This window comes from Suillus paluster (genome assembly GCF_016628075.1).
Source record: "Suillus paluster strain FC165 chromosome Unknown EDB91scaffold_55, whole genome shotgun sequence".
Lineage (NCBI taxonomy): Eukaryota > Fungi > Basidiomycota > Agaricomycetes > Boletales > Suillaceae > Suillus > Suillus paluster.
This window is the reverse complement of record NW_024537615.1, coordinates 217,137-244,892: the sequence shown is the minus strand read 5'-3', so window position 1 is coordinate 244,892 and position 27,756 is coordinate 217,137. Positions and strand designations below refer to the sequence as shown.

General features: G+C 48.1%; 11 protein-coding genes across 11 annotated transcripts; 3 read left to right on the top strand and 8 right to left on the bottom strand.

Annotated features, from left to right (window-relative positions):
• Positions 1–542: 542 nt before the first annotated feature.
• EDB91DRAFT_1238669 (Pyruvate/Phosphoenolpyruvate kinase-like domain-containing protein) lies at positions 543–2,016 on the bottom strand (the record flags this gene model as incomplete). Its single annotated transcript, XM_041321751.1, has 10 exons — positions 543–602; positions 653–777; positions 827–887; positions 945–1,005; positions 1,056–1,185; positions 1,236–1,251; positions 1,306–1,536; positions 1,600–1,695; positions 1,755–1,894; positions 1,944–2,016. The coding sequence occupies 10 exons, from the start codon at positions 2,014–2,016 to the stop codon at positions 543–545; spliced, it is 993 nt and encodes a 330-aa protein (XP_041174196.1).
• A 248-nt stretch (positions 2,017–2,264) lies between these two features.
• Positions 2,265–3,882, bottom strand: EDB91DRAFT_1150378 (uncharacterized protein). Its single transcript, XM_041319396.1, has 3 exons — positions 3,504–3,882; positions 2,725–3,455; positions 2,265–2,668 (listed from the first exon to the last, which is right to left on the bottom strand). Exons 1-3 carry the CDS (start codon positions 3,832–3,834, stop codon positions 2,348–2,350), a joined length of 1,383 nt encoding a protein of 460 aa, XP_041174195.1. The 5' UTR covers positions 3,835–3,882; the 3' UTR covers positions 2,265–2,347.
• EDB91DRAFT_1238667 (uncharacterized protein) lies at positions 3,871–4,977 on the top strand (the record flags this gene model as incomplete). The annotated part of the gene is made up of 6 exons (XM_041321750.1): positions 3,871–4,009; positions 4,063–4,145; positions 4,197–4,337; positions 4,410–4,632; positions 4,688–4,728; positions 4,822–4,977. 6 exons carry the CDS (start codon positions 3,871–3,873, stop codon positions 4,975–4,977), a joined length of 783 nt encoding a protein of 260 aa, XP_041174194.1.
• Positions 4,978–5,127: 150 nt separating this feature from the next.
• On the bottom strand, positions 5,128–7,880 carry EDB91DRAFT_1251564 (CwfJ C-terminus 1-domain-containing protein-like protein; the record flags this gene model as incomplete). The annotated part of the gene is made up of 8 exons (XM_041323395.1): positions 5,128–5,287; positions 5,344–5,741; positions 5,799–6,013; positions 6,069–6,159; positions 6,224–6,388; positions 6,439–7,248; positions 7,298–7,624; positions 7,677–7,880. 8 exons carry the CDS (start codon positions 7,878–7,880, stop codon positions 5,128–5,130), a joined length of 2,370 nt encoding a protein of 789 aa, XP_041174193.1.
• Positions 7,881–9,518: 1,638 nt separating this feature from the next.
• Positions 9,519–11,498, top strand: EDB91DRAFT_654908 (P-loop containing nucleoside triphosphate hydrolase protein). Its single transcript, XM_041328005.1, has 8 exons — positions 9,519–9,631; positions 9,678–9,901; positions 9,958–10,060; positions 10,113–10,246; positions 10,297–10,587; positions 10,648–11,025; positions 11,077–11,420; positions 11,476–11,498. Exons 2-7 carry the CDS (start codon positions 9,695–9,697, stop codon positions 11,335–11,337), a joined length of 1,374 nt encoding a protein of 457 aa, XP_041174192.1. The 5' UTR covers positions 9,519–9,631; positions 9,678–9,694; the 3' UTR covers positions 11,338–11,420; positions 11,476–11,498.
• A 508-nt stretch (positions 11,499–12,006) lies between these two features.
• EDB91DRAFT_1150337 (uncharacterized protein) lies at positions 12,007–14,955 on the bottom strand. Its single transcript, XM_041319395.1, has 12 exons — positions 14,307–14,955; positions 14,204–14,257; positions 14,078–14,144; positions 13,757–14,027; positions 13,680–13,704; positions 13,490–13,575; positions 13,313–13,438; positions 13,242–13,262; positions 12,935–13,191; positions 12,690–12,884; positions 12,552–12,643; positions 12,007–12,504 (listed from the first exon to the last, which is right to left on the bottom strand). Exons 1-12 carry the CDS (start codon positions 14,699–14,701, stop codon positions 12,267–12,269), a joined length of 1,827 nt encoding a protein of 608 aa, XP_041174191.1. The 5' UTR covers positions 14,702–14,955; the 3' UTR covers positions 12,007–12,266.
• A 1,003-nt stretch (positions 14,956–15,958) lies between these two features.
• Positions 15,959–18,241, bottom strand: EDB91DRAFT_654525 (uncharacterized protein). Its single transcript, XM_041328003.1, has 19 exons — positions 18,080–18,241; positions 17,988–18,023; positions 17,744–17,814; positions 17,603–17,684; positions 17,540–17,553; positions 17,367–17,475; positions 17,290–17,301; positions 17,214–17,239; positions 17,128–17,153; positions 17,040–17,077; positions 16,962–16,986; positions 16,898–16,909; positions 16,826–16,841; positions 16,630–16,770; positions 16,512–16,571; positions 16,435–16,462; positions 16,325–16,382; positions 16,121–16,278; positions 15,959–16,069 (listed from the first exon to the last, which is right to left on the bottom strand). Exons 2-19 carry the CDS (start codon positions 18,009–18,011, stop codon positions 16,016–16,018), a joined length of 954 nt encoding a protein of 317 aa, XP_041174190.1. The 5' UTR covers positions 18,012–18,023; positions 18,080–18,241; the 3' UTR covers positions 15,959–16,015.
• Positions 18,242–20,480: 2,239 nt separating this feature from the next.
• EDB91DRAFT_1084579 (uncharacterized protein) lies at positions 20,481–20,926 on the bottom strand (the record flags this gene model as incomplete). The annotated part of the gene is made up of 2 exons (XM_041315790.1): positions 20,481–20,628; positions 20,697–20,926. 2 exons carry the CDS (start codon positions 20,924–20,926, stop codon positions 20,481–20,483), a joined length of 378 nt encoding a protein of 125 aa, XP_041174189.1.
• A 1,208-nt stretch (positions 20,927–22,134) lies between these two features.
• EDB91DRAFT_1084578 (uncharacterized protein) lies at positions 22,135–24,393 on the bottom strand (the record flags this gene model as incomplete). Its single annotated transcript, XM_041315789.1, has 8 exons — positions 22,135–22,323; positions 22,380–22,919; positions 22,978–23,062; positions 23,099–23,195; positions 23,387–23,532; positions 23,593–23,650; positions 23,687–23,931; positions 24,041–24,393. The coding sequence occupies 8 exons, from the start codon at positions 24,391–24,393 to the stop codon at positions 22,135–22,137; spliced, it is 1,713 nt and encodes a 570-aa protein (XP_041174188.1).
• A 296-nt stretch (positions 24,394–24,689) lies between these two features.
• EDB91DRAFT_1251557 (uncharacterized protein) lies at positions 24,690–25,010 on the top strand (the record flags this gene model as incomplete). The annotated part of the gene is made up of 1 exon (XM_041323394.1): positions 24,690–25,010. The coding sequence occupies one exon, from the start codon at positions 24,690–24,692 to the stop codon at positions 25,008–25,010; it is 321 nt and encodes a 106-aa protein (XP_041174187.1).
• Positions 25,011–25,726: 716 nt separating this feature from the next.
• Positions 25,727–27,568, bottom strand: EDB91DRAFT_1084576 (uncharacterized protein; the record flags this gene model as incomplete). The annotated part of the gene is made up of 11 exons (XM_041315788.1): positions 25,727–25,743; positions 25,824–26,023; positions 26,148–26,260; positions 26,338–26,454; positions 26,478–26,605; positions 26,688–26,735; positions 26,790–26,936; positions 27,008–27,052; positions 27,118–27,255; positions 27,317–27,445; positions 27,499–27,568. The coding sequence occupies 11 exons, from the start codon at positions 27,566–27,568 to the stop codon at positions 25,727–25,729; spliced, it is 1,152 nt and encodes a 383-aa protein (XP_041174186.1).
• Between the last annotated feature and the right edge of the window lie 188 nt (positions 27,569–27,756).

Below are 27,756 nucleotides of genomic sequence, written 5' to 3'. Positions count from 1 at the left end.
TTTGTTGCCTCCTAGGGAACAGCAAATTATGGTTAGTGCAATGACAGAAAAACAGACAATTGTGGATCCAGTGTTCATTGGATGATAGTCCCCTCCCTGACGCAAAGGAGCCGAAGGAGGATAAGACTGGTCCTTTCGAGGATCGATGTGTAATGTCTTGTCGCTGAGGCTCGCAGTGACAAAGGTCTGCCAGTGCTGTGATGCGATATGATTTCTGATTATTTGAGGTGGTATAAGTGGAAGAGTAGAGCGGTATTCTCCGCGAATGTCGACGTGGTCGGTTTCTCATGAGTCATCAGTGGTTAATCGAGGCATAAGACAAATTTCCCGGAAGATGCGATAGGCCGATGACGATGAGGAGGGATATGGATTCCAGGTGGTAACTTGCCGAGTATGATGCGGTCGATAAGACGAATCCAAAGGTCGCCACAGCATACGCGTACCTAAATTTATTTCACTGGGTACTTGCTACCCGAGCAAGGAAAGTAGTCGAGAACTCGCAGTTCACTCACTTGAACTGAACGTAATACATTCGTTCGCAACTAATCTATAACAGGTATTTGCAAGCCAGCTGCCTTGGCCACTCGCATAATATTCTCAGCCTGGCCAACATATCAGACACTGCACAAAACAGGAAACTGCACAAACTTACCTGCTTCAACATCGGAGCATCAATCATCTCCTTACCGCCCCCCTCCATCTCTAGGCCAACGGCGCCCTTCTGAGAGGAATGCGCAACTTCCATCTGGTGGAGAATCTTGGCGGCGCGAAGAATTTCTGTGCGAGGGTGTTCATTAAGGATTGGACTTGGATGCAGACGACGCACCTTTTTCTGAAGGAACAAACGTCGACTGAATGATATCAACCTGTGTGGGGTGAATGGCTTGCTAGAAATGATAGCCACATTCAATACGCGTTTCAAGACAAGACTAGACGAGATCGACCTTTCCATTGAAACCAAGTCTCCTTCCATCTTCGCATTCGTCTTTTAGATAATCGAGGTCCCTTGTAGTTGACACAAACCTGCCATGGTCAACTTTAGCGAATATCCCAACGTAGTCGTGACACTACGCACCATATCTATGGCATCCAATCCGAAAGCCTTCGCAGCAATCGTAATTTGGGACCGTACATAGAGAAGCTCAAGTCTTGAAGAAGACCGCAACACCGAGGTATCCGCACAATCTGTATCACAGTAAGCTCTCCGCCTGTGCCGAAGTATAAAACCACAATACAATCTTCTGCCGCGAACTACAAATATATGATCTCTCAGCACCTATGAAAGCAGATAAAGAGGAAACGCACGAGCAAAGCACCCAACTTCCCACCCACATCTGGATCATACTCCGAAGTCCAAGAAGCGATCTCGCCAAGATTCCACGCGCTTCTGGCGCTTTCGATACTTGCAACGAGGCGTATAGGGAATGGAGTTGATATTCCTGCCCGGGAAGTTCGGATAGCTCGCGAGACGTGATGAAGGTCGCGCACGGAGTGGATCTTGGGGAGTACGAGTGTTCGGACGAATGGTGATTTAAGCTGGATGAAAGGCAAGCCAAACTCAGCTACGGGATACAATGTGTGGGAATAGAGAACACCTACGACTTCGGAGATATCATTCTCGAAGAAAGGCGTGGTGATGTCGTTTAGGCGGACAGCTATGCGCTGAGGGTGCGGGAGCTTGTGCTCTGGTGTGCGCTACCCGGCGAACAACGTTTCAAGCTCAAATCATGAGGAATACAAACGCGTCGACGTACGCTGAGAAACGTACTCAGTCTTTGTCTCGCGCTTTCTTTGTCGTAAGCGGAGGGCGGTACGCTGTCCTCGAGGTCATATATGATGACGTCGGATGGTGTGCTCAAAGACTTGTCCAGCATCCGGTCGGACGATGTGGGCACTGGTCATCGTTCAGCTTGAAACATCATAACTCAGATATGGCATCACACCATAGAGATATGACCGGCGAAGCGCCTGGTCGGTCTTGCCATTGCCAATAGTACTCAGTGTGCGAATGCACATAGAGCCATGTCTCAGATTCGTGCGCACGGCACTACGTGCGGGTGAAGCTAGTCGCGATAGCAGCATCGGCGTCTCCTGAGGCCTGCGACTGCCTATTCGAAGTTGGAGATCGTACTGGAACGAAGTTGTAGAGACCTGCCCTTCAATGTATCACGGTTCCAAGTAACCGGGTTCGCCGTGTGACAGTAAATTCACAAACATAACGTGTAGTTATAATACAAGTCCCACCAAAGTCCCACTATAAGTATACTTCGCAAAATAGGATTTCATTCGTAGCAGCTTCAAGTAGTATAACACAGAACAAGTATGCGCTCTACGAGTGACCATTTCTTTACCCTTTCCGGCTCCCCATGGAAAGCGTCACTCCAGATCCAGGTGCGCCTCTCCCTCTGCGTACCACCAGTGACTCTTGCGGCCTTTTTACCTCAAACTCCCATGTAGCAAACATTTGTGCGTCGGGTAACGTGAACGTTGGAGGTTCGTTTCCACGTCCGTTGGCTATGCCATCGTCTTTTCCTTTCGCTCCGGCAGGCGCACCTGATGATGACGAGTTCCATGGCGCGCTGACGCCAGCGCCATAATAAAGTTTCTGGTTGCCCCGTTGTAATACGGGTGGATGTGCAAGACGTGTAGTACGTGCGAGAACCGAGGGCTATGGCGGCATTGTAGTGAGTAGATGATATGAAATGGATGGAAAGGACGACTTACAGGCAAGATCTGACGTGCAAGATCTGGTAAGCGCGAGGATTGCTGTGACGCCAGGAACACAAGTTTGTCGGAAGAAAAGACAGGACGGGGTGGTGCAGAGGGAAATATAGGTTTTTTATCGGATTCTTTGTCGTCCTTGCCCGAGCGAATGTCATCCAAAGTCGATTGCGCGACGGGGTAGGAAGGGCCGATGACTGCAACCCGGGGTGGGCAGGGTGCGATGTTAGCGTATAGTGTATCTGGAAGGCTCCATCGTGGGTTATTTTGCACTTGGGAGAGGAGAGTCGTTGCGACTTTGTGTTTTGCGGGATTTGGTGGGGCGGGAGGAGGTACGGGGTGCGTAAGGATATGGTGGTATGCTTGGAGGAGCGCTTGTTCTGTTTGTGGGGTTGGGAGGTGAGATGGTTGTTTTCGGGACAGCGCGCTAGCTGGTGGACGCGAGGGGAGGTGCCACTCCGGCGTGGAAGCTAGAACGGACTCAGAGTAGTTGACCTGTGTCACGTAGTCGGAAACGGTGTTAGATGTTATATGCTGTGGGATGAGTGACGGCGGCTTTTCTAGCTTCACGGGGTGAGCCGTGGGCTTGGGCGATACGCTTCGTGGCCGCGATGTATCATCTGGGAGGGGAGGCAGGAAATCTGGAGTAGGTGAGCGATACAATTCGTCGCTCGACGAAGGTAGTAAGTCGAGAAGAGGTATCGCGTCGTCTTCGTGGCCATCCTCAAGATAACCTGTGATAATCGTAAACCAACGGTGAACTGGATGGTCTAGAACAGTACCTCTGAATTCTAAAAGATCGTCGAGCCTCCTGGCGCTGCTGCTCGCATACCTCCCAATCTCCTTTCCTTCAGAGCCGCAGTACTCGTCCAGCTCTTCTAGGCTCACGCCCAGGTCTTCTAATGAGCTCAGCACATCCCATATGGACAACTTCGAGCGTCCCGAAAGCTCGGCGTAGCTGCCACAGACAGAAGAAAGTAGAACAAGATAGCGAGAAACGAGGCTGGCTAGGACAACAGAAGCCTGCGATGACGTCCTCGAGAAATTATGGGCATGTAGAATCTTTAGGATAGCTGAGTCGAGGATGGTCGTCGCTGCAGCTTGAGATGCCATTGTGTGTTGATGTTGACGCGCTCTTCACTACTTACCATGTCGTCTCATGACACTGACGCTTTCAAGCAGGTACTTCACCGTCAGGACTATACTTCGTGGCATTCGCAGCCCATATCACTCGCATCTACATCTGATGCGACGTCAAGCGCTACTAAAAAGAAGAGACCAAAGACGAGCACGTCTTCAGTGAGCTCGTACCTTTGCAAGCACTCTAACATTATTCTCTAGCTACTGTTTATTCGCAACCGGCGGATACGGGAACAGGCACCAATGCCAACACCCAGCTAGTCTACGCGATAGACCATTTGAAGGTAATATACTTTAACTTCGACCGTTGCGCTCACACTGACCTTCAGATGTAGTCGACGCATAATCCAATGCGTATTCAGGACATAGCAATTGTCACCGGCACGCCGCTAGACACCGACATGGTCCTTCTGCAGAAATTCAAATCACACGATCGTATTCGGTGGGATACAAAAACTGACCTCTACTCGTATCGAGTATGTCCCATCAACGCTCCCCAGAATCGTACTGACGCATGATGTAGCACGAGTTCAGCTGTCGCAATAAAGCCAGCACTCCTCACAGAAATACAACGGCAGACACGCAAAGGTGGTGGGATCCCTGACCGTGCACTGAAAGAGTCGTGGAAAGAGGCGCCGCAAGCTATAGAGGAACTCGAGAAAGAAGGGGAAGCTCTTGTGACGCGGACAGTAAAGGACGGTCAGCTGCGAATGGTGTTTTGGAACGAAATTAAGCCAGATGACGAGAGTGGGAGGAAGCAAGTCGAGAATGGTGAGTTCTAGAAATGTTGTCATGGTATAGACCCTTGCTGATCATTTTCTCGCAGAATTTTTCGATCTATGGTATTCACTCAAGGTGCCAAATGACGTGGACCTGCTCAAAGCGTTGCACGCAGGCACGTATCTGGAACCATTCCCTCCTATTCATTTTCTGACAGACTGAACTACAGAGGGTCTCCAGGCTACTGCAGAAGAAACGCCAATTCCGAAAGCACTATCGAACGTCAAGAAGAAGGGAAAACGCGCTGCGCCGCAACAACGACAAGCCAAGATTACCAACACTCACTTGAAGGGGGAAATCGACCTTTCAAGAGATTATGATTCTCAGAGGACATGATCTTTTTCCTATCGGCGTTGATCTTCACAATGATCTCTATTCCTCACGCTGCGTAAGAAAGAATGGAAGATCGCAGGTGCGGGTACATACATCAGATTAGATGACCCAAGGCAACGCAAGCTCGAATAGCAGACAATCTCAACAAATCCGTCACGACGTCCCAATCAACCCCGTCCAATCATACTTCTCATACATCCTCTTTAACAACTGTATCCGTTCCTTGTTATGCCGATAATCCACCTTCCGCGGTCGCATCCATCGACGTGGCTCAAGATCCAGCACGTTCCCAATAATCTCTCCCGCAAAATATCTGCAAGCAAGCACCTTCAAACCCGACCACGAACGTTCAGAACAACAAAGACGCACCTCGGAAAATCCCCACCACCTTTATCCCCTTCATCCAACGCCCCATCCTCCTCACCCGTTGCCGCAGACTCCCCGGTACCCTCAATAACATGTCCGTACCCCTTCTCCCCCTTATAATCAAACTGCACCATGAAATACGGCAGATTCGGCACCATCGCACGTCGGAACCCCCCAGGCCTCGCGGAGAAATCGATAACTTTCTTGTGCGTCGACCATTCTGCTTCAGAAGCGAGGATGCTCTCCTTGAAGTACGCTGGGATGTCGTCGTACTTGTCCCATGGGAGCGGTACGCACTCGATGCAGGTGTGTTTTTGGGGTTTGAGGGAGATGACGGTTTCGTAGAATATGACGCCTTTGTCTTCTTCGGCGAACATGCGCATGAGGCTTTTCATGAAGTTCTGTGGGTGTCGTCAGTAAGTCTGGCTGTGGAGGTTGGTTTAGGTCTGATTACGCACCCGCACTTCATCCCAGACGTCATCATCAGCTTCCAGCATTGTAAGGTGGTGTTGTATAGGCACAATGAGACAATGGCCGTCTAGAAGTTCCTCGTTCAGGGTGCAGGAGAGGTAGACTCGTGTGCCCATTGCAACGACAGGTGCTTTTGGAGGCGAGTCGTCTTCACCGTAGCAGAACTGGCATGTTGCGAGTGCTTTTTGAGTGCGCTTGTAGTCTGATCACAAAAATTGTTGAATGTCAAAAAGCGAGGATGGGGAATACAAACACACCGTGGACAGCAAACTGTCGTTTCATTGCGTCAGTTCGCATCTTTTGCCGCCCGAGCCGTTCCGCATTATCATCCATATAGTCGAGGTTGCTCTGTGAATAGAATAATGAGTGTCAGAAGGAGCAGGTGAGTTGATAGCGCTCTCGTACCTCAAACTTGCCATCTCCCAGTGATAGCCTTGGCGAACTGTGCATCCAAGTTCTTCTGATCCGCCATACCCGCTCCAAACCGCTCTTGCCTAACCATCTCTCCCAGTGTAATCTCATCATCGTCAGCGTTATACCTGAGGAGCTCTCCCGTCTTCGGATCACGCGTTTCGAACTGACCAGCATGTAGTCAGTGACCTCGCGCTCAAGGATGCAAGAACTCACCTTCTCTTTCTTCCGCTTATTACCAGGGCCTTTCTCTGCGTCATCCTTCCCATGACCAACATCATACATTTGTCCCCTGGCATCCAATGTCGGTAGTACTTCCACGCGAGTCCTGACTCCGCCCTCCTCACCCTTGGCCCGCCTCACCTCTGCATCGTACTCTTCCTCAAGCCTCTTCACATTCGGTGCATCCATCAGCTTCGCACGGATAACCTGCGCTTGAAGTTTGTTTAACGATGAAGGCGACATGGCACGGCGCGTGCTCGTCGTCGCCACAGATGGAATCATGACGCTCGGTATTGGGGTGTGCGACTGTGCGAGTGGGGATGCGGCCTGCGAGGGTAATCGTACAGAGTCGAGGCGACGATTCGCAGGTGGGTTGGTGGGTGATGGTGTGGAGGGGGTACTTCCTGTCGCGCCCGAGCCAGGACGTCTGAAAGAGGAGCTACGGGACGAAGCCCCACTTGCGCCGACATCAGTAAACATAAAACGTTTCCCCCCACCAGTCTCCCGCCCTCGACTGTTCTCATCTTTGCGTTCTGAACGCCTGCCTTGACGTTCGTCGAGTATGCGCCGTTCTTCTTTGGCCTCCTCGAATGCTTGCAGTGTGCCGAAACGCTCGACTGCGACTTCTTCGATGGGCTTGTTTTCCTCCTCTGATGTCTCGTATACGCGCCGGAGACGCATCATGCGCCAATTTGAGCCTGGGCCACCGGGGGTTATGGCTTTTGGAGGTGGGGGAGGTGCGTCGTTATCGATAGGACGTCCAGCACGGATGTCCTCGTTGATTTCTTTAGAACTGACTTTGATCTGGAGGACACTGTCATTTGAATGTATGCAGATGGGAGTGATACTGTACCTTGTCAGGATCAGGCTTGTCAGGCCGTGGTGGTCGCTTGCGTTCGGTGCCAAGGGAAGAAAAGAAGTCGACATCGCCGCTAGGGTTGCGCCCGCTCGAGGAGGCTTCGCCGTAGTCCTCTGTAAGAGAGTCGTCTCCTGTTGGCAATCCTAGTCTTGACGCATTCAAAGGCTCTGCAACACCACCGGATGGCATGAGCATCCACTCGTCGCGTTGTAGTTTCGTCTCCGTTGTTAGATTAGGCGGGAGCGGCGGGTCAGTCTCCCCAGCAGTTGCATGAGTTGTGATCTTCAAGCTCTCTGCAGTTGGGATATCCGTTGCGAGAAGCTAGTAAACCAAACATGTCAGCGTTACACGGGCAAGAATAACAAATACGCACCCGCTCGCCGTCGTTGTCGATGTTCTTCTCGACCCACATATCATCGTCGTTGGCGTCATCGTCCGTGATATGGACGGCGTCTGTGCGAGACTTGCGTTTGTGGGATTTATGCTCGGACTTGTGTTTTTTCTTAGATTTATGCTCGTCCTTGTCTCTGGAACGTTTGTGCTTGGAAGTTGAGTGTCGCTCGCGGTCGTCTCCCATCGTGTTCAACGTTGAGCACAGTGACGAACGATGCTGCCAAATGTAGGCGCGCGAAAGAGTTGTCTTATTTAGTAGTAATGTGACATGATAGTGACTTCATTGGTGTCACACCAAACGTTGTCACGCGTAGAGCCTTATGTCGAGCGACCTCCAGCGATTCATCAGCGACAACTGTCTTAGGGTAACGTTCGTTTATCCTCCTCCATTCACCTTACCTAATGCCCATTTGCAGCTTTTTGGTCTTGCAGACCGAAGTATCATCGACTTCGTACAAGCTTCAGGTGCGCTCTAGCATTCTACCAGTACATGCCATTGCTCACATCTTATCTTCCAGCATCGACATCAAAAACACCAGACGCTCTCTTCTCCTCCCTCACCGCTTCAGGCCTCCCAAACACCCCCGACGCACATACATTCATCAACGAGCTCTTCTCTCGCGTTCCCAGAAAAAGCAAACACAAGTCTTCAGCAGACAGCGCACGGAAGCAAGCGGAGAAGGATGCAAAGGCGTTGAATTCTCGCAGGTTTGAGTTCTTGCTTGAGGATGAGGCTACCCCTGATGTTACCGAGCTGAAGGGGAAGCGGAAGGAGGAGGGAAGTAGTAGCAAGGACAAACGGAAGGATGATAGAGCGAGTGGTAAGGAGAAACGCGACCGGCATCTCAGGAAGAGAGAGCACGATAGCAAAGAGTGGGAGAGCGACGAGGAAGAGAAGGCTCGCAAGCGGCGGAAACCGGACGATGATGTTCAAGCCGACGTCGATGAAGAGGCAATGGAAATCCCGGAGGACGAGGATGAAAGGAAGGAACGAGAACGGATACGGGATATGAAGGAACGAGACGAATTCGCTGAGCGTGTGCGTGAAAAAGATCGGGAAAAGACGAAAAAGGTCGTCGAAGATCGCTCCTCTCGTAACGCAGGTGCAGCGGCCGAGGCTGCGCAACGTCGACAACTCGGAGATGACGCAGAAGCACGGACGCAAGCAATGCCTTCACTACGATTGCACTCTCGGCAGGAATACCTCACCAAACGTGAGGTCCAGCAGATCGAGCTCTTGAGGAAGGAGATTGCGGACGAGGAGGCCTATTTCCATGGAATGAAGCTCACGAAGGAGGAACATGAGGAAATAGGGCGCAAGAAAGAGATTCTGCGGCTTGTCGAGGAGCGTCTCAAGATCAACGACAAATGGGACGGTTACATGCTACCCGAAGACTACATTACCGAGCAGGGGAAAATCGACAAGGAGAAGAAACAGAACGCCCTTTACAAGCGGTACGAGGAAGCCAAGCCCAAGGACGACCAGTTCGTAACGGACGTCGACCAGTGGGAGGCCAGTCAAACGCAACACAGCACCTTCCGGACAGGCGCAATGGACAAAAGGGAGGTCGTCGACGAGTACGAGTACGTCTTCGACGAGAGTCAGACCATCAAGTTTGTCATGGACCAGACTCTTAAGGGGGAGGGGATGATGAGTGCCAAGGACAAACTCCTGCACCAGCAGATCGAGGAGGCTGAAAACCGAGGTCAGTATCAAAAGTCTATCTCTGGTCAATGTTTTCTGACCACCTCAATCTAGCGAAATCTATCGATGAAACTCGCAAATCCCTGCCGATATTCACGTACCGGGAACAACTGCTGGAGGCCATTAAAGAGCATCAGGTGCTCATCGTCGTGGCCGAGACGGGGTCGGGCAAAACAACTCAGCTTCCGCAGTACCTGCATGAAGCCGGGTATACATCCAACGGACAAAAAGTGGGTTGCACGCAACCTCGTCGTGTAGCCGCAATGTCCGTAGCAGCGCGTGTCGCAGATGAAATGGGTACAAAAGTCGGTTACGAAGTGGGCTATTCCATCCGATTCGAGGACTGCACGAGCGACAAGACAGTGCTCAAGTACATGACGGACGGAATGCTCCTCCGAGAATTCCTAACCGAACCTGACTTGGCTGGTTACGCAGCGCTGATCATTGACGAAGCACACGAGCGGACTCTAAGTACGGACATTCTTTTTGCTCTCGTCAAGGTGTGTGGTACTACTTCTCACGGTTTGCTTTAGGTTTTGAGGGTTTCGTTTGTTAGGATATCGCGAGATTCAGGCCTGAGCTGAGGTTGTTGATTTCAAGTGCGACTATGGATGCTGAGAAGTTTAGCGAGTACTTTGATAATGCGCCTGTGTTTTATGGTGCGTGTCAACACTTTGCGAATGCAAAACGTGATGCTCATGTTCTACGCAGTTCCTGGACGTCGATACCCGGTTGACATCCACTACACGCCGCAACCAGAGGCCAATTACCTGCACGCAGCTATCACCACCGTCTTCCAGATTCATACAACACAACCCAAGGGCGACATTCTCGTGTTCTTCACAGTAGGTGACATCCTTTTTTCTACGTTGTTCATGAACTTACTCGTCTACAGGGTCAAGATGAAATCGAAGCAGCCCAAGAAAACCTGCAGGAGACCGCTCGAGCACTCGGGAACAAGATCGCCGAACTAATCGTTTGTCCAATCTACGCCAACTTGCCCAGCGACATGCAAGCCAAGATTTTCGAACCCACACCAGAGGGCGCAAGAAAAGTCGTGCTTGCTACAAACATCGCAGAGACGTCAATCACCATCGAGGGTGTAGTCTTCGTCATTGATCCCGGATTCGTCAAACAAAACTCGTATAATCCTCGAACTGGCATGTCTTCCTTGATCGTGGTTCCGGTAAGTGATCACGCTGTATCATATTCTTGCCTACGACTCATCTCATTCTGTGTTCAAAAGTGTTCTCGAGCATCAGCCAACCAAAGAGCCGGCCGTGCAGGTCGTGTGGGGCCAGGCAAAGCCTTCCGACTGTACACGAAATGGGCGTTTTCAAATGAGCTGGAAGAGAACACGGTGCCTGAAATCCAGCGGACGAACCTCGGGATGACTGTCCTCCTGCTGAAATCACTCGGCATTAATAACTTCATGGACTTTGAGTTTATGGACCCACCTCCAGGAGAGACGCTTATCAGGGCGCTAGAGCTGCTCTATGCTCTTGGAGCCTTGAACGACCGTGGCGAGCTCACGAAACTGGGTCGGAGGATGGCAGAGTTCCCTGTCGATCCCATGCTGTCCAAAACTATCATTTCCAGCGAGAAGTACTCGTGTACGGACGAGGTACGGGCTTCCCACCTTGAAAATCAATCTATGCTGACGCTATCCCACCAGGTACTGACCATCATATCCATGCTTTCCGAGTCCTCGTCATTATTCTACCGCCCCAAAGACAAAAAGATGCACGCAGACCAAGCCCGCCAAAACTTCGTCCGCACAGGTGGAGATCACTTCACATTACTCAACGTCTGGGAGCAATGGGCCGACACCGAATTACTCGCAACAGTTCTGCTACGAGCAGTTCTTGCAGTTCAAGAGTCTCAGTCGGGCACGGGATATTCGGGATCAACTTGCTGGGCTTTGCGAGCGTGTTGAAGTCGTAGTTCAGAGTAACCCGAACTGCGAATGATATAAGTGCTGTGCAGAAAGCTATCACGTCGGGATACTTTTATAATACTGTAGGTGAAGTGATTTGTAGCATGTGTAGGGGTGTGCTCATGCGAACACCACCAGGCACAACTCCAGAAGAGTGGCGACTCTTACCGGACACTAAAGACGCATCACACTGTGTATATCCACCCCTCATCAAGTCTTTTCCAACATCAACCGCCTGTCAAAACCGTGCTGTATTACGAGCTCGTCATGACCTCGAAATCATACATGAGGTAAGCCCTTTCCCAATATATATATATATAGTGCTTCTAATCCACTTTGCTCTTCCCAGACAAATCATGGAAATCAAACCGTCGTGGCTACTAGAAGGCGAGTACTCTCATTCAAGTCGTCTCCCACACAAAGCTAATGATATTCTCCAGTCGCTCCTCATTATTTCAAGGAAGCAGACATGGAGCAGCTCACTATTGGCGACAAGAAATTGCCCAATGCGAAAGCGGTTGGTTCGTCGGGGGCAGCAGCAGCAGCAGCTTCATGACGTGCTCACTTGGGATATTGATCCGTGTTGTGCTACACTTGATACTGCGTTGTATTTGTTGTTTGGTAGTGACTCTAAGAATACCACATCAGATTCTTTGGATGGACGCAGGAAGCTAACAACACCATCAAAGTAGTGATTGATGCAAATATCATAGTAGATTGGGAGTGATAACTTTGTACAATAATTACATTGGATGTAAAGACATGCGGGGGTTATGTACCGGTTATGGTATTCGAACTTCCGAAGCTCGAAGAGATCCATATATCAGGGTCATGGTAATCCCCGTGGTACCTCCCTCGGACAGACGGAGCTAACAGTACTAGTAGTACTAGGCGAAAGCAACACCAACACGCTGCATATGGAGAAAGGTTCATGCATTCGATGCCAGCGGACTTGTTCTAGCACGCAGGTGTACCAATCTGTACAAAGCATATACAGGCCGCGACAACAGCTGAGATAGGTCCACGACCTGGCGCCCGTAAACTTTGGTCAGAAACATCAGGATGGAAACAGAGATGAAGACGAATATGCTATAGACAACCACTACAGCCACCGTAGAGGTCATCTCGGAAAGGATTGCAGAGAACGCGACAACGAACAAACACAGCCTGTGAAGGTGTTTGTAAGGTTTTACTTGATGGTAAGCTGCACTCACCCCCACATTAGCATTGCGTGCGGAAGGCTATAAATGATCGAAATGCCCGCCATAATATGTATTCCGAAGAATGGTTTGAATATGTATTCAACCTATGCTATTTCAGCGAAGCTACCATGAGTCTGTGAAGTCACTCACAGTTTCGGTGGCGGATCGTCGCCCGTCCTTTTGGACACGCCTAGCCAACAGCATGGAAACCAGTAGGGAGCCAATTGTACAATATGTCGACAACTCGATGGCGATTATCGCTATCTGAGAGGTGAGGTAGTTGGCCCGATTACTGATGACTGGTAAAACCTGAAACCCAATGTCTGAACCGAGCATGATCATCGCCTATTATGGCGTTGGACGAATGCTAAACAAGGACGGGAGGTGTTACGCACATAAAGGGCAAGCGATGACCACTGGCGGGTCAACCTTTCGTTAAAATCTTTCCAATGGATATAATTGACAGTGTGGTCCACCCAGATTTTGCGCAGCTCCGGCATATACGCGTGCGGACCCCCAAACAAGATAAAATTGATGCACCAAGAGATTATCGTTCCAATCCAACCCGAGCCCTTTCTAGAATAGTAGACAGATTGATTGGCGTCTAGACGAGCAAATGGTTGACCGCAGAAGTTCAAGAATTTGGCTCTGGCTAAGGCGCTCGTCATTTAAGATAGCCCTCACTAAAATGAGGATCTCTACCAAAGTATTCCATGACTCTAGCTGTAGGAGGAATCGGTCATCGGTCATACAAATGATTGATCAGTACTCACCGATGACCCACGTGTAATGCGAATCGTACTCGTCAGAAGTAGCTTCGATATTGGGCATCAAATCCAGGATGTACTTGAGTTCTTTCCCATTAAACGGCGACAGAGAAGTGGTTGATGTTAAGTTCACTAACGTCCGCACTCAGCTATCCTCTAGTCAATTACATCATTGATCAATACCTGTACAAGCCACGAGAAGAAGGCCTTTCAGTTCTCTAATTTGATCCCGATTGACCGTTGCAAGTGGGTATAGTTCACAGTGGCGCCTGACAATTTCCAAATTATGATCACAAGTTTGCATTGACCAAAATCTAATCGTATCAGCTGTTGTACGTCCTGCGCGACAAAAAGCGACTCACATACACCTCACCAATACTCTGCTTCAATAGCGTATCCTGAAACCAATCAGTCTGTCTTAATAAGTATACTCAATGCCACTGCACCCACGAAATTGATGCAAATATTTGAGTCCCTCCACGCCATTGGATAGGTTATTTGCTGGCATTTCCTCGATCCAAAACAACGCGCGGGTGGCATGGTTTACGAAATAATATCCGCAGACTCGTTCACCATCCAGTGAGGCTAGCTGGAGCATCACCTGGACGTCGTCAGTGATATGTAACATAAGGTCGCCTGCAGTATTCCACAAGTGTTGCGCGCAAGCGTTTATGCTAGCGAAAGTGGTGCTTTGGTACAGATTTGCCTCCGTAACAAACCGCTACGCACCCATCAACGCCAGTTGTGAGAGGAACGATACTAGGGGCTGACTTCATTCACAAAATATAAGGCACCATTTGGATGGACACGAGCTTCCCACCCAGACGGCGCAGGTGGACTTTGGAAACGCGGTACCGTCAGCCAAATGAACATAAGAAGTACATCCACAACGCTCACTTAGGAAATTGCAAAGTACCGGCAGGAATGATGACCTTTATGGAACGTGATTCACTCAAATAAAAATCAATATACGTCAGGATAAGAAATCTACGAAACATACAGAAACACATTCTTATGGTACCTCTGCACATCCGAGGCTACGCGAGGCACACAGCGAATGAGTCCACTAGATTCCAATATCTCTTGGGAAACATGTTGACTGAGAGACGATACTTCGGGAACACGGGGTACGAGTTCGGCTGGCTCTGGTATTGTAGAAAACATGTCCGGCGGTTGTAATGAGGCAAGCGCAGCCAGTTCACTAGCCTCCTGATTGCTGTGACTTTTACGACTATGCGGAAGGTGAATGGTAGTGTGTGTGAGTTGGGCGCAAGACTTTAGGTTGCATTTCTTCAAGAAGGCCAGGATGATGTATAAACATGAAGACTTTAGCGACCGGAAAAATGTTGCCAGTCTCCGATATAGCCTGTAAAGAGTATTGTAAGAGGTTGCCATAGGTAAATCGATGCTTGGGAGTGTGTCATGAGAACGTTCGGGAAATGGCCACTCTGAGGCTATTCCATGATAGACTTCTGGAGCAAAGTCTAGGGCCAGTCTAGGGCTTCGGCGGCTGAGTTTACATAAACAAGTACTGCTCGATGACGCGATGACGATTTACAAAGTTTTGAACGTCGCACGCTGAAACATTTTTAGATCGTGAATTGAGATGAGAATTCCTCAAGACATAAGAAGGACTTGATGCATGCTAGTTGGCATAAGAAGAGAGAATATTGCAAATACCCATATATATGAGAGCGGAGTTTTAAACAAACAGTCGACCGTTTGTTATGATTTTGATCAACGGTCTGCCGCAATCAGCATACAAGCGCCCTCCGCTCGATGGCGTCAGACGTCTTATGGTCAAGCTCACCGCTGTCTGGCGCATCTAGATCTATCTAGATTCTACTTATAAATCTTCACCAACACAGACCATGATCCTTGGCTGGGTGATCACCAATCATACCCTCCTCTACGAGTCGGGATGGTTTGGGCTGACTCAGACAAGTCGTGAATCGAACCACTAGCGACAGTCGAAGGCTATACTAGGCTCCAATTATCAGCCTTAAAAGTTTAATACGGGACCCCGTGCTACAGCTCATCAAAAGAAGCCCATGCAGCATACGTATTTCTTCCCTAGCCAGTCCGATATAGACGAAGGAAGATAACCGTTCCTTCTAATGCTTATAGGAAATTAAGCTTCAAGCCTCGATTTTCCCCGCTGCAGTCGCCTTGCACTGCCCTTACAGTTGACTTCTCAACTTATGATATTCCGTCAGATTAACAAACTTACCATCCACAAAGATACGTTAATAGTTCTGAACTGATTGCATTGCCGTTACGCATCTGACCGCCAACGGACATTCCATCCACGTCACGAGCCTAGACTCATTTGATGCCGAACGTGTGGTCTTACTGTAGATGCCTCTACTTAGAAGGAACGACTTCAAGTATAACAGACCACAAATTAATCTCTCCGAGCATGGCTTCAATGAGCGCGTGTTCAATACTGCGAAGAAGTGGACTTGCTGGTCAAAGAAATCACGAAGCCCTTTCTGGAATGGCAAGGTCACTAACGCTGGTGGCAGGAAGTCGTACGTGCACTCGTATACAGTTCTAAGTAACGATATTTATTGTAACCTGCAGGTGCAGGTGTAGTGGCCTAGACTGCTCTCGTTCCCCACAACTGTTAAGTGTGATAATTTGATAAGAACTCACAATGTCCTATCTCGTGACAAGACAGACAGATAATAATACATGCATAATCATCCATCACACAGACGAGAAGGAATTCATCTCCACCATCACCTCAATCGGCCCCTGTGGCTAAAGCGTGTCATTCAGTAACTCCTGCATCACCAGTACGCAACTACCAACCATGACAGATGGAGTCGGATGTACCACTTCATCGTCGGGATGTGTGGAGTTCCTCGTCCTGCGACACGCCGTGGCGCACACGGAAGAATCGATAGTGCCTGTGTTGGGCTTCAGATAGTATGGCGCGTTCAGGAGTGCGAGGAACGAGTTGACATATACTGTAATTTTAATCAGCACGATCCTAGGAGAAAACTGTGATCATACATTTGGCCACTAAAAACTGAATACTGAGGAATATGAAATTGTTCGGCATCATTGCGCACTGTATGTGACCCTCAGAGACGAGATGAACGGTACAACCATTGTAACCTCACTGTAATCATAACTGCCATTGAACACATACTGCACGAGATGTGAGTCGAGATATGGGATAAGCTCGAAGGAGGAATACCTCGTCAGACAGCCTGTATTGATGGTATAACCCATGAGTTTTGTTATTAAAGAATTGGTACTGGTAAGCACTCCGCGTGAGTATATCAGAACACGGCAGTGAAAGGGCCGCTGCTCACCTGGAGAACCCAGTACGGGAGGTGGCAAGGAGATAGCTGAGCGATGATGCAATAACGATATCGAGGAAAGTAGTCGTTCCCAAAGTCATGTATGTCGACCACTCGATTGTAACCAGATCCGTGAACACATGGCACTGATATCTATTCACTACATATCAGCGCTTCGTGTAGTTAGGCGGTACGATGATTCACTTACATTGCCCACATAAGGGCTGCCGATATTGGGTCAAAATAGTGGGCCGACGATCATAATATATTGAACACTCACTGATGGCGACACCTGAAGGAATCTTTAACCTCGAGCGAAGTGCAATTCTATGTAACAAGCTTACCTGAAACCAAGATCACGATTATGCCCTAATAGTGAATCAACATAAGCTGTTGAACATGTACATCAATCGTCCACCTACCACCGTTATAGGGAGAGCTCTTGATCGGCCCTTGCTAACTAGGTGCCTCACATGAGTCGTGGAAATCCTTTGGTAGAGAAATAAATACCCATCCATAAGCGATGGACATACAGGCTAAGACGGAAGAAAGTATTATTTGGACGTTGCATATAACACTCTGCACATCGAACTTACACATGGACCCCATATATGATAAAAACCTGCGAAGTATGACTGAGGCGCATCGCAGATCTTAGCGAATACAACTCACGTCGATTATTATCTGAAGCTGCACGAGACCATAATGTCTTAGTAGAGGCTGCACGGAGGACTAAAGTAGGAACTGACCTTAAAACTCCATACAACATCCGTGAGTGCACCGATGTTCGCATAGTTGATCACTAGATAATAATAGACGCAATGGATGATCAGGGCCAGGTGCAGGGCATCAAGTATCCTAGATTTTCAGGGGACCGCGTAATTCGGATGCGCTCGATGATAGCAACTCGAATGATACATACCAAAGCCAGATGACCTGACATAGAATCAAGAACTGAACTGACGAGAAGCCAGCACAGACGTACAACGAGCTTATAGAATGTTCTTCCCGTGTCCCTATGCGTCTGAAAGTAGACGAAAGCTTGAACGTTGGTTGCGCCAAAGAGACTGTTTCGTGAGATATACTTGGTGAAGCGCTGAGTTGTGTGAGTAGATAGCTTACTAACACTGCTGAAACGATGACACCAATAAAAAGTGCCCCGAACGTGCTCCCAAGGTCAAGTTGTGGGATGAGGTCCTGCGTTGAGGAAGACATTGTTGACTGAATCAATTCCGACTCCAGCAGGGTAATTCCAGCTATATATCCGCAAGCTGCCGACCCGAAATGATTATGGCTTCTGCGGTGCTGATGCGCGGGGGCACAGCCCACAGTTTGAAAGAAAGATGAAGTTCAACCCATCAGGCACCCACCATCATCATGTTCTTGATGTGCATGCAGAACTGGTACTGAAAGATCAACTATTAGATCAGGCTGCAAAGCGAAACCAAACTGGGCGACGAACACTGACTGGATACAGTACACTATCTCATACTGTATAGCGACGGGAGCTGCCTATTCGCTATACTTACATGTCGGAAAAAGATAAATGAGCTTTATAATACCGCCGGCATAGAAGGATGTGCATTACAAGGGGCCTTGGCTATTTAAGGATACCGAAGTAAACGTAAGGCCTTGACAGGCGCTATTACATAAATGCTGCCGGCTTACAAGTTTGAACACAACCTTATCACACAGCGAGGAAACTGACATTTTACCACCTTTTGCCGCCAGTGAAATTACATTCAAAAGGTAATCTAGAGTGCTCAGGAACGCTCTAGGCTAGGTCTGAAATGCTCTAGCCAGGTCTAGATATGCTTTTGATTGAAATCTTGCAAGAGGCAAAATGTTGAAACCCCCGATGTGTCAGAGTGTAATTGCCTCGAGTTCTTATCGTCTCATAACTCTCTTCTCTGTGCATACATGTACATACTATATACTGTCAGATATATGGTACCAAACCGCTCAAGCCGAAGCAAGTACAATTATACCCAGAAAACACTGACTAGTGGGTCAAAATGTTCAAATCCCAGGGCTATAAGCGGCACAAATCAACATGCAAGATGCGTGATGCGCAGGGCCAAGAGAACACCCTGGGGAGATAATGCATTAAGTCTTACAATTGTAAGTGTATTGTAATACATGAACAATTACAACAGTAAGTTTGAATCATGCATTAATTCATTACAATGTATCAGTGGAGGATCCTGTCAGGACATTCCCATAATAATCTCACACTCCTAATTATCGCTTTTTTGGCCAGCTACTAGGTGGGAATTTCTCCACAACACTTAAAAAAAATAGATTGTTCCTTGTATCGGGACCTTCCCACATTATTCCCATACCCCGCATTGTTGTCCACCTAGTGTGGGAATTACCCCACAACACCAAAAAACATCGCCCATTTTGGGAATCTCCACAATATCAATTATTCTCACACCCTCCCCACCTCACTGCAGCTTCACTACTACACTACAATCAGTCCCCCCTTGTATCTAAGTAGTAGTTTGGTATATACATGTGTAATATGATATAATAAACCACTTTTTTTGTTTATTTATGTGACAGCTCCCCCTCCAGGGCTATTTTAAAATAGCCTGGGTACAGAACATTTTCGCATTTTTGCCCCTTTGATAGGGAAGTGTTCTATGGTATTCAGGACATATTTAGGAGTGTATATGAAAAGATTCCCCCACCTGTTTTACCCCCTGAAGCATTCTACATCAATAGATATAGCATATATACAGGAAAACATAAAATATGTTCCCATTTGTTTATTTCTAGAAGGATAGACTTGGAAAAATGATTCCTAGCATCTATTAAACAGTAGGAACGATGTATTAGGAGCCCAGGACCATAGGACAAGACCTTCTTGTGTAGTGTATCCCCCCTCTTCTGGTGGTTTACCCCCTGTGAAACTTTTTCCTATAGGACCGGACCTTCAGGATTGTATGGGCTCTATTCCTATGTATATTTAGGGTATAACTATCACATAAGTACCCCAGAAAACCTATAGGATCCTTCTACAGAAACAAGGGCATAGAAAATCGCATTTTTGATGTTTACAGTATCTTACCCTTGCACACATGGTTCACTCTGCTCATATCATTAGTAATACATATATAAATGCTTTGTGTGTCAGGGATCAGTTCAAAATAGACTGAAGGTTTGAGCCAGTGTATATACTTGCCATTTCTACTGATAAGGGGCCTATACTTTTGAATTGTTGAAATCTAATGATCAGACACCTAAAGTACATTTCACATATATTTAGTATCACAGGACTAAAGTTACAGAAACATCCACCCAGAATTTAGAACTGGAGAAGTGAAATAGATAAGAAATCGAGCATGGGAAACTCCAAATGCCCAAAACATCGAAAATGGTCAGTTGAGTAGTGTTAAGACTTATGTATGTCGAGCATTTTATGCGGTTTTACGGTCACGTGCCGCCCTGGCATCTGCCAGATTCCCTCCCTCTTGGTTCAAGAAAACTTCCTTCTCTCTCTCTGTCAACATTGCCGACATCTTTTGGAGTCTTGAATCCTCCACTCCGCTGCTTGACACGCATTCATGTTCAGTCACACAGTAAAAATGAAAATGGATTTGAAGCTTTCAAAACTGTGGGTGTGAATTGTACAAATGACCAATCCTTTACAAAGCTGATGCCTACAAAACACAGAGCATGAAAGAGATACAGATTGAGTTATGAGGAGTAAGTAGTAAGTGGGTGTGTGTGGTGCGTGAGTGTGCAGTGAAGTCATGCCAGCAAGTCTGATCTTGCTGCAGGTATGTGCAACTGGGTGGTATGTGGATGAGTGCAGATGGAAAACCATGGTATAATTGTTCTCACCGGGAGGAGGATGCTCAGACTTCTGGGCGGCCATTCTTACTTGCTTGTCCAGTGATTTTACCACGTCCCTCGCATTGGTGCTGGATCACATCAAAAAGCGGCTTGACACCACGGGTTGCCTCAGGGTATGTCTCCAGAAATACTCCCTCGTCCTGCTGCAGCCTGTTGAAAGTGTGATCCAAGTCTCAAGCCCCGCTCTTGAACCGACAATGAGCATAAAGGTGACTCACCGGTAGCACTCCATGGCAATCACCTTGCAGATGTTCTGTTTCACACTGGTGATCGTGTGCATGGGACCAGTATACCACTCCTCTGGCCAATCCTTCAGGGCCTTGCCTCTGATAGATGCCACAGGGTCTTCCCACTGCTTTACGGCAGCACACCATGCCTCAAGTCCACATGGAAGGTCCGGAATCCCGACGCCAGGAATAGGAGTGGCTTTTTTTTGTTGAGGCACCATGCCTGTGACTGTTGCGGAGACATGCAGCTGACATCAGGACAATGGGAGGTGTCATATACCAGATCCAAGCACCTCCAACACCACCCATGAGCATCCCTATTGCTGGTCTGACCCCCTGTTTCCCCGTCCGCTTCATTCCTCCTTCCCCGACAATGCACGAAGTGCATCTCAGCAGGACTAGCCCTGCTACCTCTGCCCAACTCCGATCTGCTCCTCCGATGCTACCCCTATTCCCTTTCCATCCGACCCTATCTGGGGTTCTGCTCCTCCGCCCTATCGGTCCACCCGATCCTACTCCCTCTGCTTTTCTGCCCCACTCAGTTCCTTCAGTTCCGCTCGTATTGCCCTGCCTGACTATTAGTCTGCCCGACTGCCTCACCAGTCCACTCCTAGACTAGGAACCACTCAACTGGTCCTATCTCCATTTAGTATCATAGTTCCTCCTTTCGGATCACCGGTAATCCCATACCCAAGTGATATTTGATCCGTTGCGTACATACTATTCTCTGAGCCTCTTTCTTGTATGCCTCAGTCATCTCTCTTGTAATCCTGTACACTCAGCACATAGCCTTCTGCTATGCTATGCTACTTACTTAGAGTATATAAACATATGTACATCTGTCTGTAGATACTCAGTCTGAATATCACCTTTTCTAAGCCCTGCTCTTCTGCTCCTTGACTTAGGCTTAACCCAAGTCAACTCCTGTTTGTTATGGCTGTGTTGTTCTATGAACTTCTTTTCTTCTTTCCCTTGATCCATGCTTACTATGCATGACTCTTATTAGTCTATATTTAGTTCAGTATGACTCAGACGCCTCATTGCTTACACATGCAGCTTACTGATCATTAACTATTATTACATCATACACTGTACCCTGTTTACTATATAAACCCTGGCTAGGTGACGCTGATTCTTCAGCTTAACCTACACTGATTTTCCTTTGATCACTCTGACTTGATTCTAAGTTACCTCTTCAGTACTTAGCCTTTACTTGAACTTGGGCGTTCTTTAGACAGTTGTCTAGAATGTATCAACAAACCTTTGGTCTTATTGATTGATTGTTTGCCTGCATTATACTTCGGCGTAACACTGTTTGCTGACCTAGGGGATTGACTCCCTAGGTTGACTGCCTTCTCCACTCGTCCGACTTCCCACGCCTCCGCTGCCTTTCCCACGTGTTGGACTTGTGGTCAATCCTCTCGTACCTCTATCCTCCATGTTTCCATTCTGCTTCAGACTTCATCTGAGCAGTCTCCCCCGCTCTGTTCCTACTGTTAGCTCCGACTGCAGTAGCCCTCCGACTCTCCCCTGTAGGGCGGACCAATCTCCGCCTGACGTTCCCATGCTTATCTAGTAGTCCATCGGTCCTCCTTCGGAGGACCTCCGCTCTGATGTCCTGTCAGAGCTTGTAGAACTTGAGTCGGACTACAATCTGAAATTAGGGGCACGTACTTGGGTAAGGGGCGCAGTGTACGAGCTGAAGCCAAGCCCCCCAGACTCCATCTTACCCCTGAGCACAGTCTTAACAGGAGGCAAGGGTGCAGAGGAAGAATTCGAGTCAATAGGAAATGAGTCGGGTGTTGTAGATGGTGAGACACAGCTTCCCAAGGAAGGTGCATGCAAGGCCTCAGGCTCACAAAACGGTGTTGGCTGTACTAGGTTGGACTGGCCAGATAGCGGAGATGATGAGGAGGGGACAGAGTTTGAAACAGAGCACCAAGCAAGTTGGGAAGGTGGTGGTGATGGTGAAGGCCCTGCTGGAACAAGGGTCAGTTTGTCTAGCACCTCCTCGACTTTGTCAGACAGCCGATTCAGCTCGCGATTGAATGACATCTTGAGTTGCCATGTTTCTGCTGCTGTCACAGGTGCTGTCAAGATGTGGTCACTGTTGAAACTCTTGTCAGCTTCCTGAGGGATGGGGCACAATGCATCCCTATGATTCTTCTCATATTGAGTGAGCTCGTCCAGAAGGTACCATATCAGAGTATCAACCTGTCCAAGTTGAGGGGGATTGGTCAGTTCACTGCACCACACAACAACTTCCACTCACACTTTCGCCTTCGGCCCATGCACCCCACCACCGAATGGTAGCAAGTGACCAGCGCTGTCCCAGAGGTGTGAACATGAACTGGTACCTTGCACCACCTCACCAAAAGCAGTGGGTGGTGTACCTAGCCGTCAGCCCTACCTCCTTGCACATCCAGGCAAGCATCTTCATCACACCATTGTATGACAGCTTGTCGGAGGCATAGACCACACTGTTTGCACCTACTCAGGCGAAGATGAATTCATCAGGCTCCAATGGCTGCCGGAGAAGGACCTCCTCCAAGAAATTCACCCAGGCTCGCAGATGTGTGAACATGCAGATCTCAGGTGTCTGTTGTTGAGGGTAGATCTTGTACTCGTGATCTTGAAGCTACATGTCAGGACTCAGCCTTTGGGGGCACATAGGACATTACCATCTAAGGTACTGTTGGTCTCGCCTTTTTGCTGCCAGCCTTTGCAGTTGAGCAGGCTCACTAAGTCATAAGGGATGTCGTATGGAAGGCGTCCCTGGCAATTCCAAACAATGTCCTTTCGTCTGATTTTCGTAAGCTCGAAATTTCTGCAGGGGATTAGGTGGCCAATATAATTAGTCTTCACACTTCCATGCTGATGGATGCACCGTGTCCAAATCATAAAGCCTGTGGTTGCGAATGCACGGATTACGAGGTGCTTCTGGGCTAAAATTACATCGTCCATATCAAGAGCCAACTCACTCCGAACTCGGGAATAGATGAGACTGATCAGCTTGTCAGGGCACTGCTTGTAGGACCATGCCATCACCTTCTGCATGTCCTCAATCGTCATGGCAGATGCATGGTTCCTGCTGCCACCTTCTGCTCCCTCATTGTTCTTCAAAACTTCCATCATGTCTTGCACAGCCATGGACTGAGCTGGGTTTCCGGTGACTACCCTGGTCGCTGAATTGAAGTGGTACGGCCCTTGGTAGGTCTCCCCTTGGCTGTACATCATCCAATTTTGTGTCATAAAATGAGTGTGCGATCACTCATGAGTTCTTCCACAGATTGTTGAAAGCTGAGAACATGCCCCACATTGTGCTGAGACTTCACGCCTCCATCAAACCCTTCTGGACGAGAAAGAGTTTGAGTGCGGATGCAGAGTATCTGTTGGGAGTGTTGTCGAATGCATGGCTATAAGCATCAATGTTGATGAGTTTGCCATTGGCCTGGGTGTGAGTACCATCTGTATGAGCAGTCTTCTTCTGCTCAACTACATCTGCAAGGAACCGGCAGCCCCGCACCAGATGACTGTCGTACTGCGACCGCATGCCCTTGGCCTTTAGTAATGTCTGCCGTGCTTCCTCTCGCTGTGCCATCAGGGCTGATGCCGATGCAGTAGTTGCCTTCCCTTTTGCCGACTTCTTTACAGCAGACGTGATTTTCTTTGTTATCCCCCGAGCCATGGTTAAAAATACAGTAGTGTGTCCAGTGCGATAAATAATGAAATGAGTGTGAATGAGAGTGCAACCCAACGTGCGTGCAGCATGTCATGCACCTGATGCTATAGGGGTCTGTTAATTCAACTTTGAACACTTGAGGGGCTTGTCATCCACACATCATCCTGCACCTTTTCAAAGCATCAAACACAACACCGGTACATCCCACATCTTCACCTTTTTCCAAAGCATCAAACAATAATGCTGGTTTGTACTTGTCGCAGTGTATGGACTATGTTGCACTAACACACACCTCTACAGCCATGATGCTCCAGCTGATGTTCTTCAAAGACTGCACCAGCAAAACTTCAGATGGATCTACTGCTCACACCAGCATACACAAGGGTGACATCACACACTTTGCTCAGGCCGGCTTCAAGGCATGGGTTCAATTGCTTGCAATCCAGCAAGGATTTCAAGCAGATGTCATCAGGACAGTTTATGGGTACCTCAAGAGTTACGAGCAAACAGTAGAGACCATAGAGGTGATGAGGGAGGTAGCTGAGGAGCGTGCTGTTGCCGAGATTTTAAGCAAGACAGAAGAGGATGAGGATGAGGACAGTGTTAAAGATGAGGAGGAATAGTTGGATTGCAAGCAGAAGGACTACACTACAGCATCCCCTTTGTAACAGGTGGTATTTTGAGTGCATCACCAGCCAATTCGAACAACCACGCTGTGTCCAAGAAGAGGCAATATCGCTGGAGTGTCCCACTGCATGCACTTCAGTGGCGATGTCTCGTCTGTCACTAGCCACCAGTGACAACACTGAAAGTGTGAAGTCTAGAAAGATTGTTTAAAATGCAGGGTCACATATGGATAACAAAGCCTTACAGATGATCATGATGATGGTACTGGACTGAGACATCATTATGTAAGTCAGTGTAAGGAGATAACTCTGGTGCGGTTTCATCCATTTGCATGACAAATACTGAAGGGTCTGAGCTCAAGCCAAAATGGGCGTAGACCTGCAATATGTTATGTATTGATACCTAAAATTTCCGTTTCCATCCAACTCACCTTAAAGTTGCCAGCAGTAACGCACATGCATCTCAGTTCTTTTGAAGAGACTGAGATGTGAGTTAGTGCCATTTCATATACATTAGACTAAACTAACGAGACCATAATGTACCTTGTTTTATAGGTACAAAGTTCATTAACAGAGAGTGTCAGTGAGTTGCCCATGCTCTTCGACATCTTCTTGCCATTCAACATCAAATGCCCATTTGTGCGGATGCCCTGGGGCCACTTGTCTTCAGGGAAGATTGCAGTGTGGTTATACAGCAAGAACATCAGATTATTCTAGACCAAATCTTTGCCTGAGGAACGCATATTGAAGGGGTAGAAGTAGTTGAATTCATGCTTCAGTGAGATGATAAAAATTGATTGTGACACCTACCGTGCAACAAATGTGTGACAGTGTAGTATGCCATGTAGATAGTGGAGTCGCTCAAACTTTCAACCATAAATTGGGGATCCCAAGGCAACTTGGACCCCAGATCATATGTCCGAGCACACGCCCACTTGTTCAGCCAGGCCAAGGTGGCTTTGAACAAGTTCCTAGTCTCAACCATCCAGGTCTCCATCTTTGCCAGCAACCTGAAATTAAACTGGGTAAGCAAAAGAAAAGGGATAACACAGAACTACGAGCCTCTTGGCTTGTACTCTCCACTCAGGTTCTCCATAGTCCATATACCACTGGTCCATCAGAGCAACAACACACTCATCCGCACTGCATGATATGACCAAGTTCTCTGGCTTGGCATATGCGAAAGCCAATCCCTGTTTGATCATGCTTGCGCAAACTTTGGGCTTCGCCTCTTGAACAGACAGAATCTGAGGGCACAGATGTGATGATACTGGTACCCTAAGAGAATGTCAAAAAGATCTACTGCAAAGGTACGAAGACTGACATTTGTGGCCAAAACATTGTCCATGGGCAACATGTACACCTCAGAAACCAGTCCAAACGGTGCTTTGATCTTTGTGCCGATGATGGCCACTCCATCTATCTCCAGTAACTGTTGAGTCTGACCGTGCTCAGGCAACAGACCTTGGAAAGCCATATTACATGCTGCACGATGCGTGCACACAAACACTTCCATGTCATTGATTGCAAAGACACCATACACCATTCCACAACCTCCATCTTGACGCCAGTGTACTCTTGGGGATTGACACCTTCACCATCAGACCAATCATGGTTCATACAAGGTTGTCCATCTTTTGGGCTGTAGATGGTGTATTGCTTGCCAAACTTTACTTTTCCCAGTGCATGCAACTTGTTCATTTGCCATCAAACAATATCTTCCTGTAGTACATAAATGAGAAACATAGCAAGTAAATTGACAATTAGTCTGCACACCATGCATATTGGAGGAAAATGTTCCAGCCAGTGATGGGGATTGGCGAACTTCTTGACTTCTGTGCGGGGGATGCCGAATAGCATTGGCATGTCCGGCCACCCAAGACTGTGCTAGGGTTACAATGTCCTTCAATGCCATAGGGTCATCTTGTCATAGCTGTTGGCCGGAACCTAGCACAAGGTCAAGATGCGTCAAGAATAGACAGGGCGGTACTTACTTCGAAGAAGTTTCAGCAGAAGCTCTACCCTGAACTCAGAAAGGTCTTTGTCCAAAAGACCGCAGATGATGTCATAAACAAGAATACACAAGATCACTTGAAAGTTGTACAGCTCTGAGAAAGCACGACGAGGTTAGAACACTCTTTTCCTAGGTCTTCAGGGACTTCAGTTGAGTTGGCTGTTGACTTTTCGTCCACCGAAGCGAGGTGCTGTTCATATGACGCAACTGCGTTCTGAACGAAGTAAGCTGTTGAGTGCACACGGCGCATTAGCTTACATTGCAGAGTGTCATTTTAGAAGACACATACCAAACACAGTGCCGATCAATTTATAGAGGCTAGATATAAAAGCCATGTGGAGGACAATGTACAAGTCCAGAAGGGTTGAATGAGATGAGATGCCATCAATGATGAGGTTGGTGAGAGTCAAGGTGACATCTGAGGAAAACACATGTGTGCCACGCTCAGTACGGATAAAAACAAGCATGAACCATGTCGGCAGTGGTTGTGATATACCTCTTCAATGCTATCTACAATGGTTGTGATATTTTGCTCGGACATTCTGAGTGCAGCTGGAATTAGTGTGGAACATGACAATATAGAAAGACATTACCTGTTTATCAGACCTTTCAGCTGGCGAGTAAGTTTGATTTGTTCCTCTGTTTCATTTGTATTGGTACTGGCTTGTTTTCTCTAAGACATGAATTCAAATGTGGAGGAAGGGAGATGTGATACTCTGCCAATCAGCC

What these genes read in the sequence shown, in the direction of transcription:
- EDB91DRAFT_654908 (XM_041328005.1), top strand. Translation starts at nt 9,695, where the DNA reads ATGGGTACAAAAGTCGGTTACGAAGTGGGCTATTCCATCCGATTCGAG. An exon ending in TTCTTTTTGCTCTCGTCAAG is followed by an intron (nt 9,902 to 9,957) that starts GTGTGTGGTACT and finishes TTCGTTTGTTAG; the next exon opens with GATATCGCGAGATTCAGGCC. An exon ending in TAATGCGCCTGTGTTTTATG is followed by an intron (nt 10,061 to 10,112) that starts GTGCGTGTCAAC and finishes TGTTCTACGCAG; the next exon opens with TTCCTGGACGTCGATACCCG.
- EDB91DRAFT_1150337 (XM_041319395.1), bottom strand. Translation starts at nt 14,701, where the DNA reads ATGGCAACCTCTTACAATACTCTTTACAGGCTATATCGGAGACTGGCA. An exon ending in GGTACTTTGCAATTTCCTAA is followed by an intron (nt 14,145 to 14,203) that starts GTGAGCGTTGTG and finishes GCGTTTCCAAAG; the next exon opens with TCCACCTGCGCCGTCTGGGT. An exon ending in CAAATATTTGCATCAATTTC is followed by an intron (nt 13,705 to 13,756) that starts GTGGGTGCAGTG and finishes GATTGGTTTCAG; the next exon opens with GATACGCTATTGAAGCAGAG.
- EDB91DRAFT_654525 (XM_041328003.1), bottom strand. Translation starts at nt 18,011, where the DNA reads ATGCACATCAAGAACATGATGATG. An exon ending in GGTGTCATCGTTTCAGCAGT is followed by an intron (nt 17,685 to 17,743) that starts GTTAGTAAGCTA and finishes CTCACGAAACAG; the next exon opens with TCTCTTTGGCGCAACCAACG. An exon ending in TGTCCATCGCTTATGGATGG is followed by an intron (nt 17,078 to 17,127) that starts GTATTTATTTCT and finishes TGAGGCACCTAG; the next exon opens with TTAGCAAGGGCCGATCAAGA.
- EDB91DRAFT_1150378 (XM_041319396.1), bottom strand. Translation starts at nt 3,834, where the DNA reads ATGGCATCTCAAGCTGCAGCGACGACCATCCTCGACTCAGCTATCCTA. An exon ending in CGATCTTTTAGAATTCAGAG is followed by an intron (nt 3,456 to 3,503) that starts GTACTGTTCTAG and finishes CGATTATCACAG; the next exon opens with GTTATCTTGAGGATGGCCAC. An exon ending in TTGCACGTCAGATCTTGCCT is followed by an intron (nt 2,669 to 2,724) that starts GTAAGTCGTCCT and finishes ATGCCGCCATAG; the next exon opens with CCCTCGGTTCTCGCACGTAC.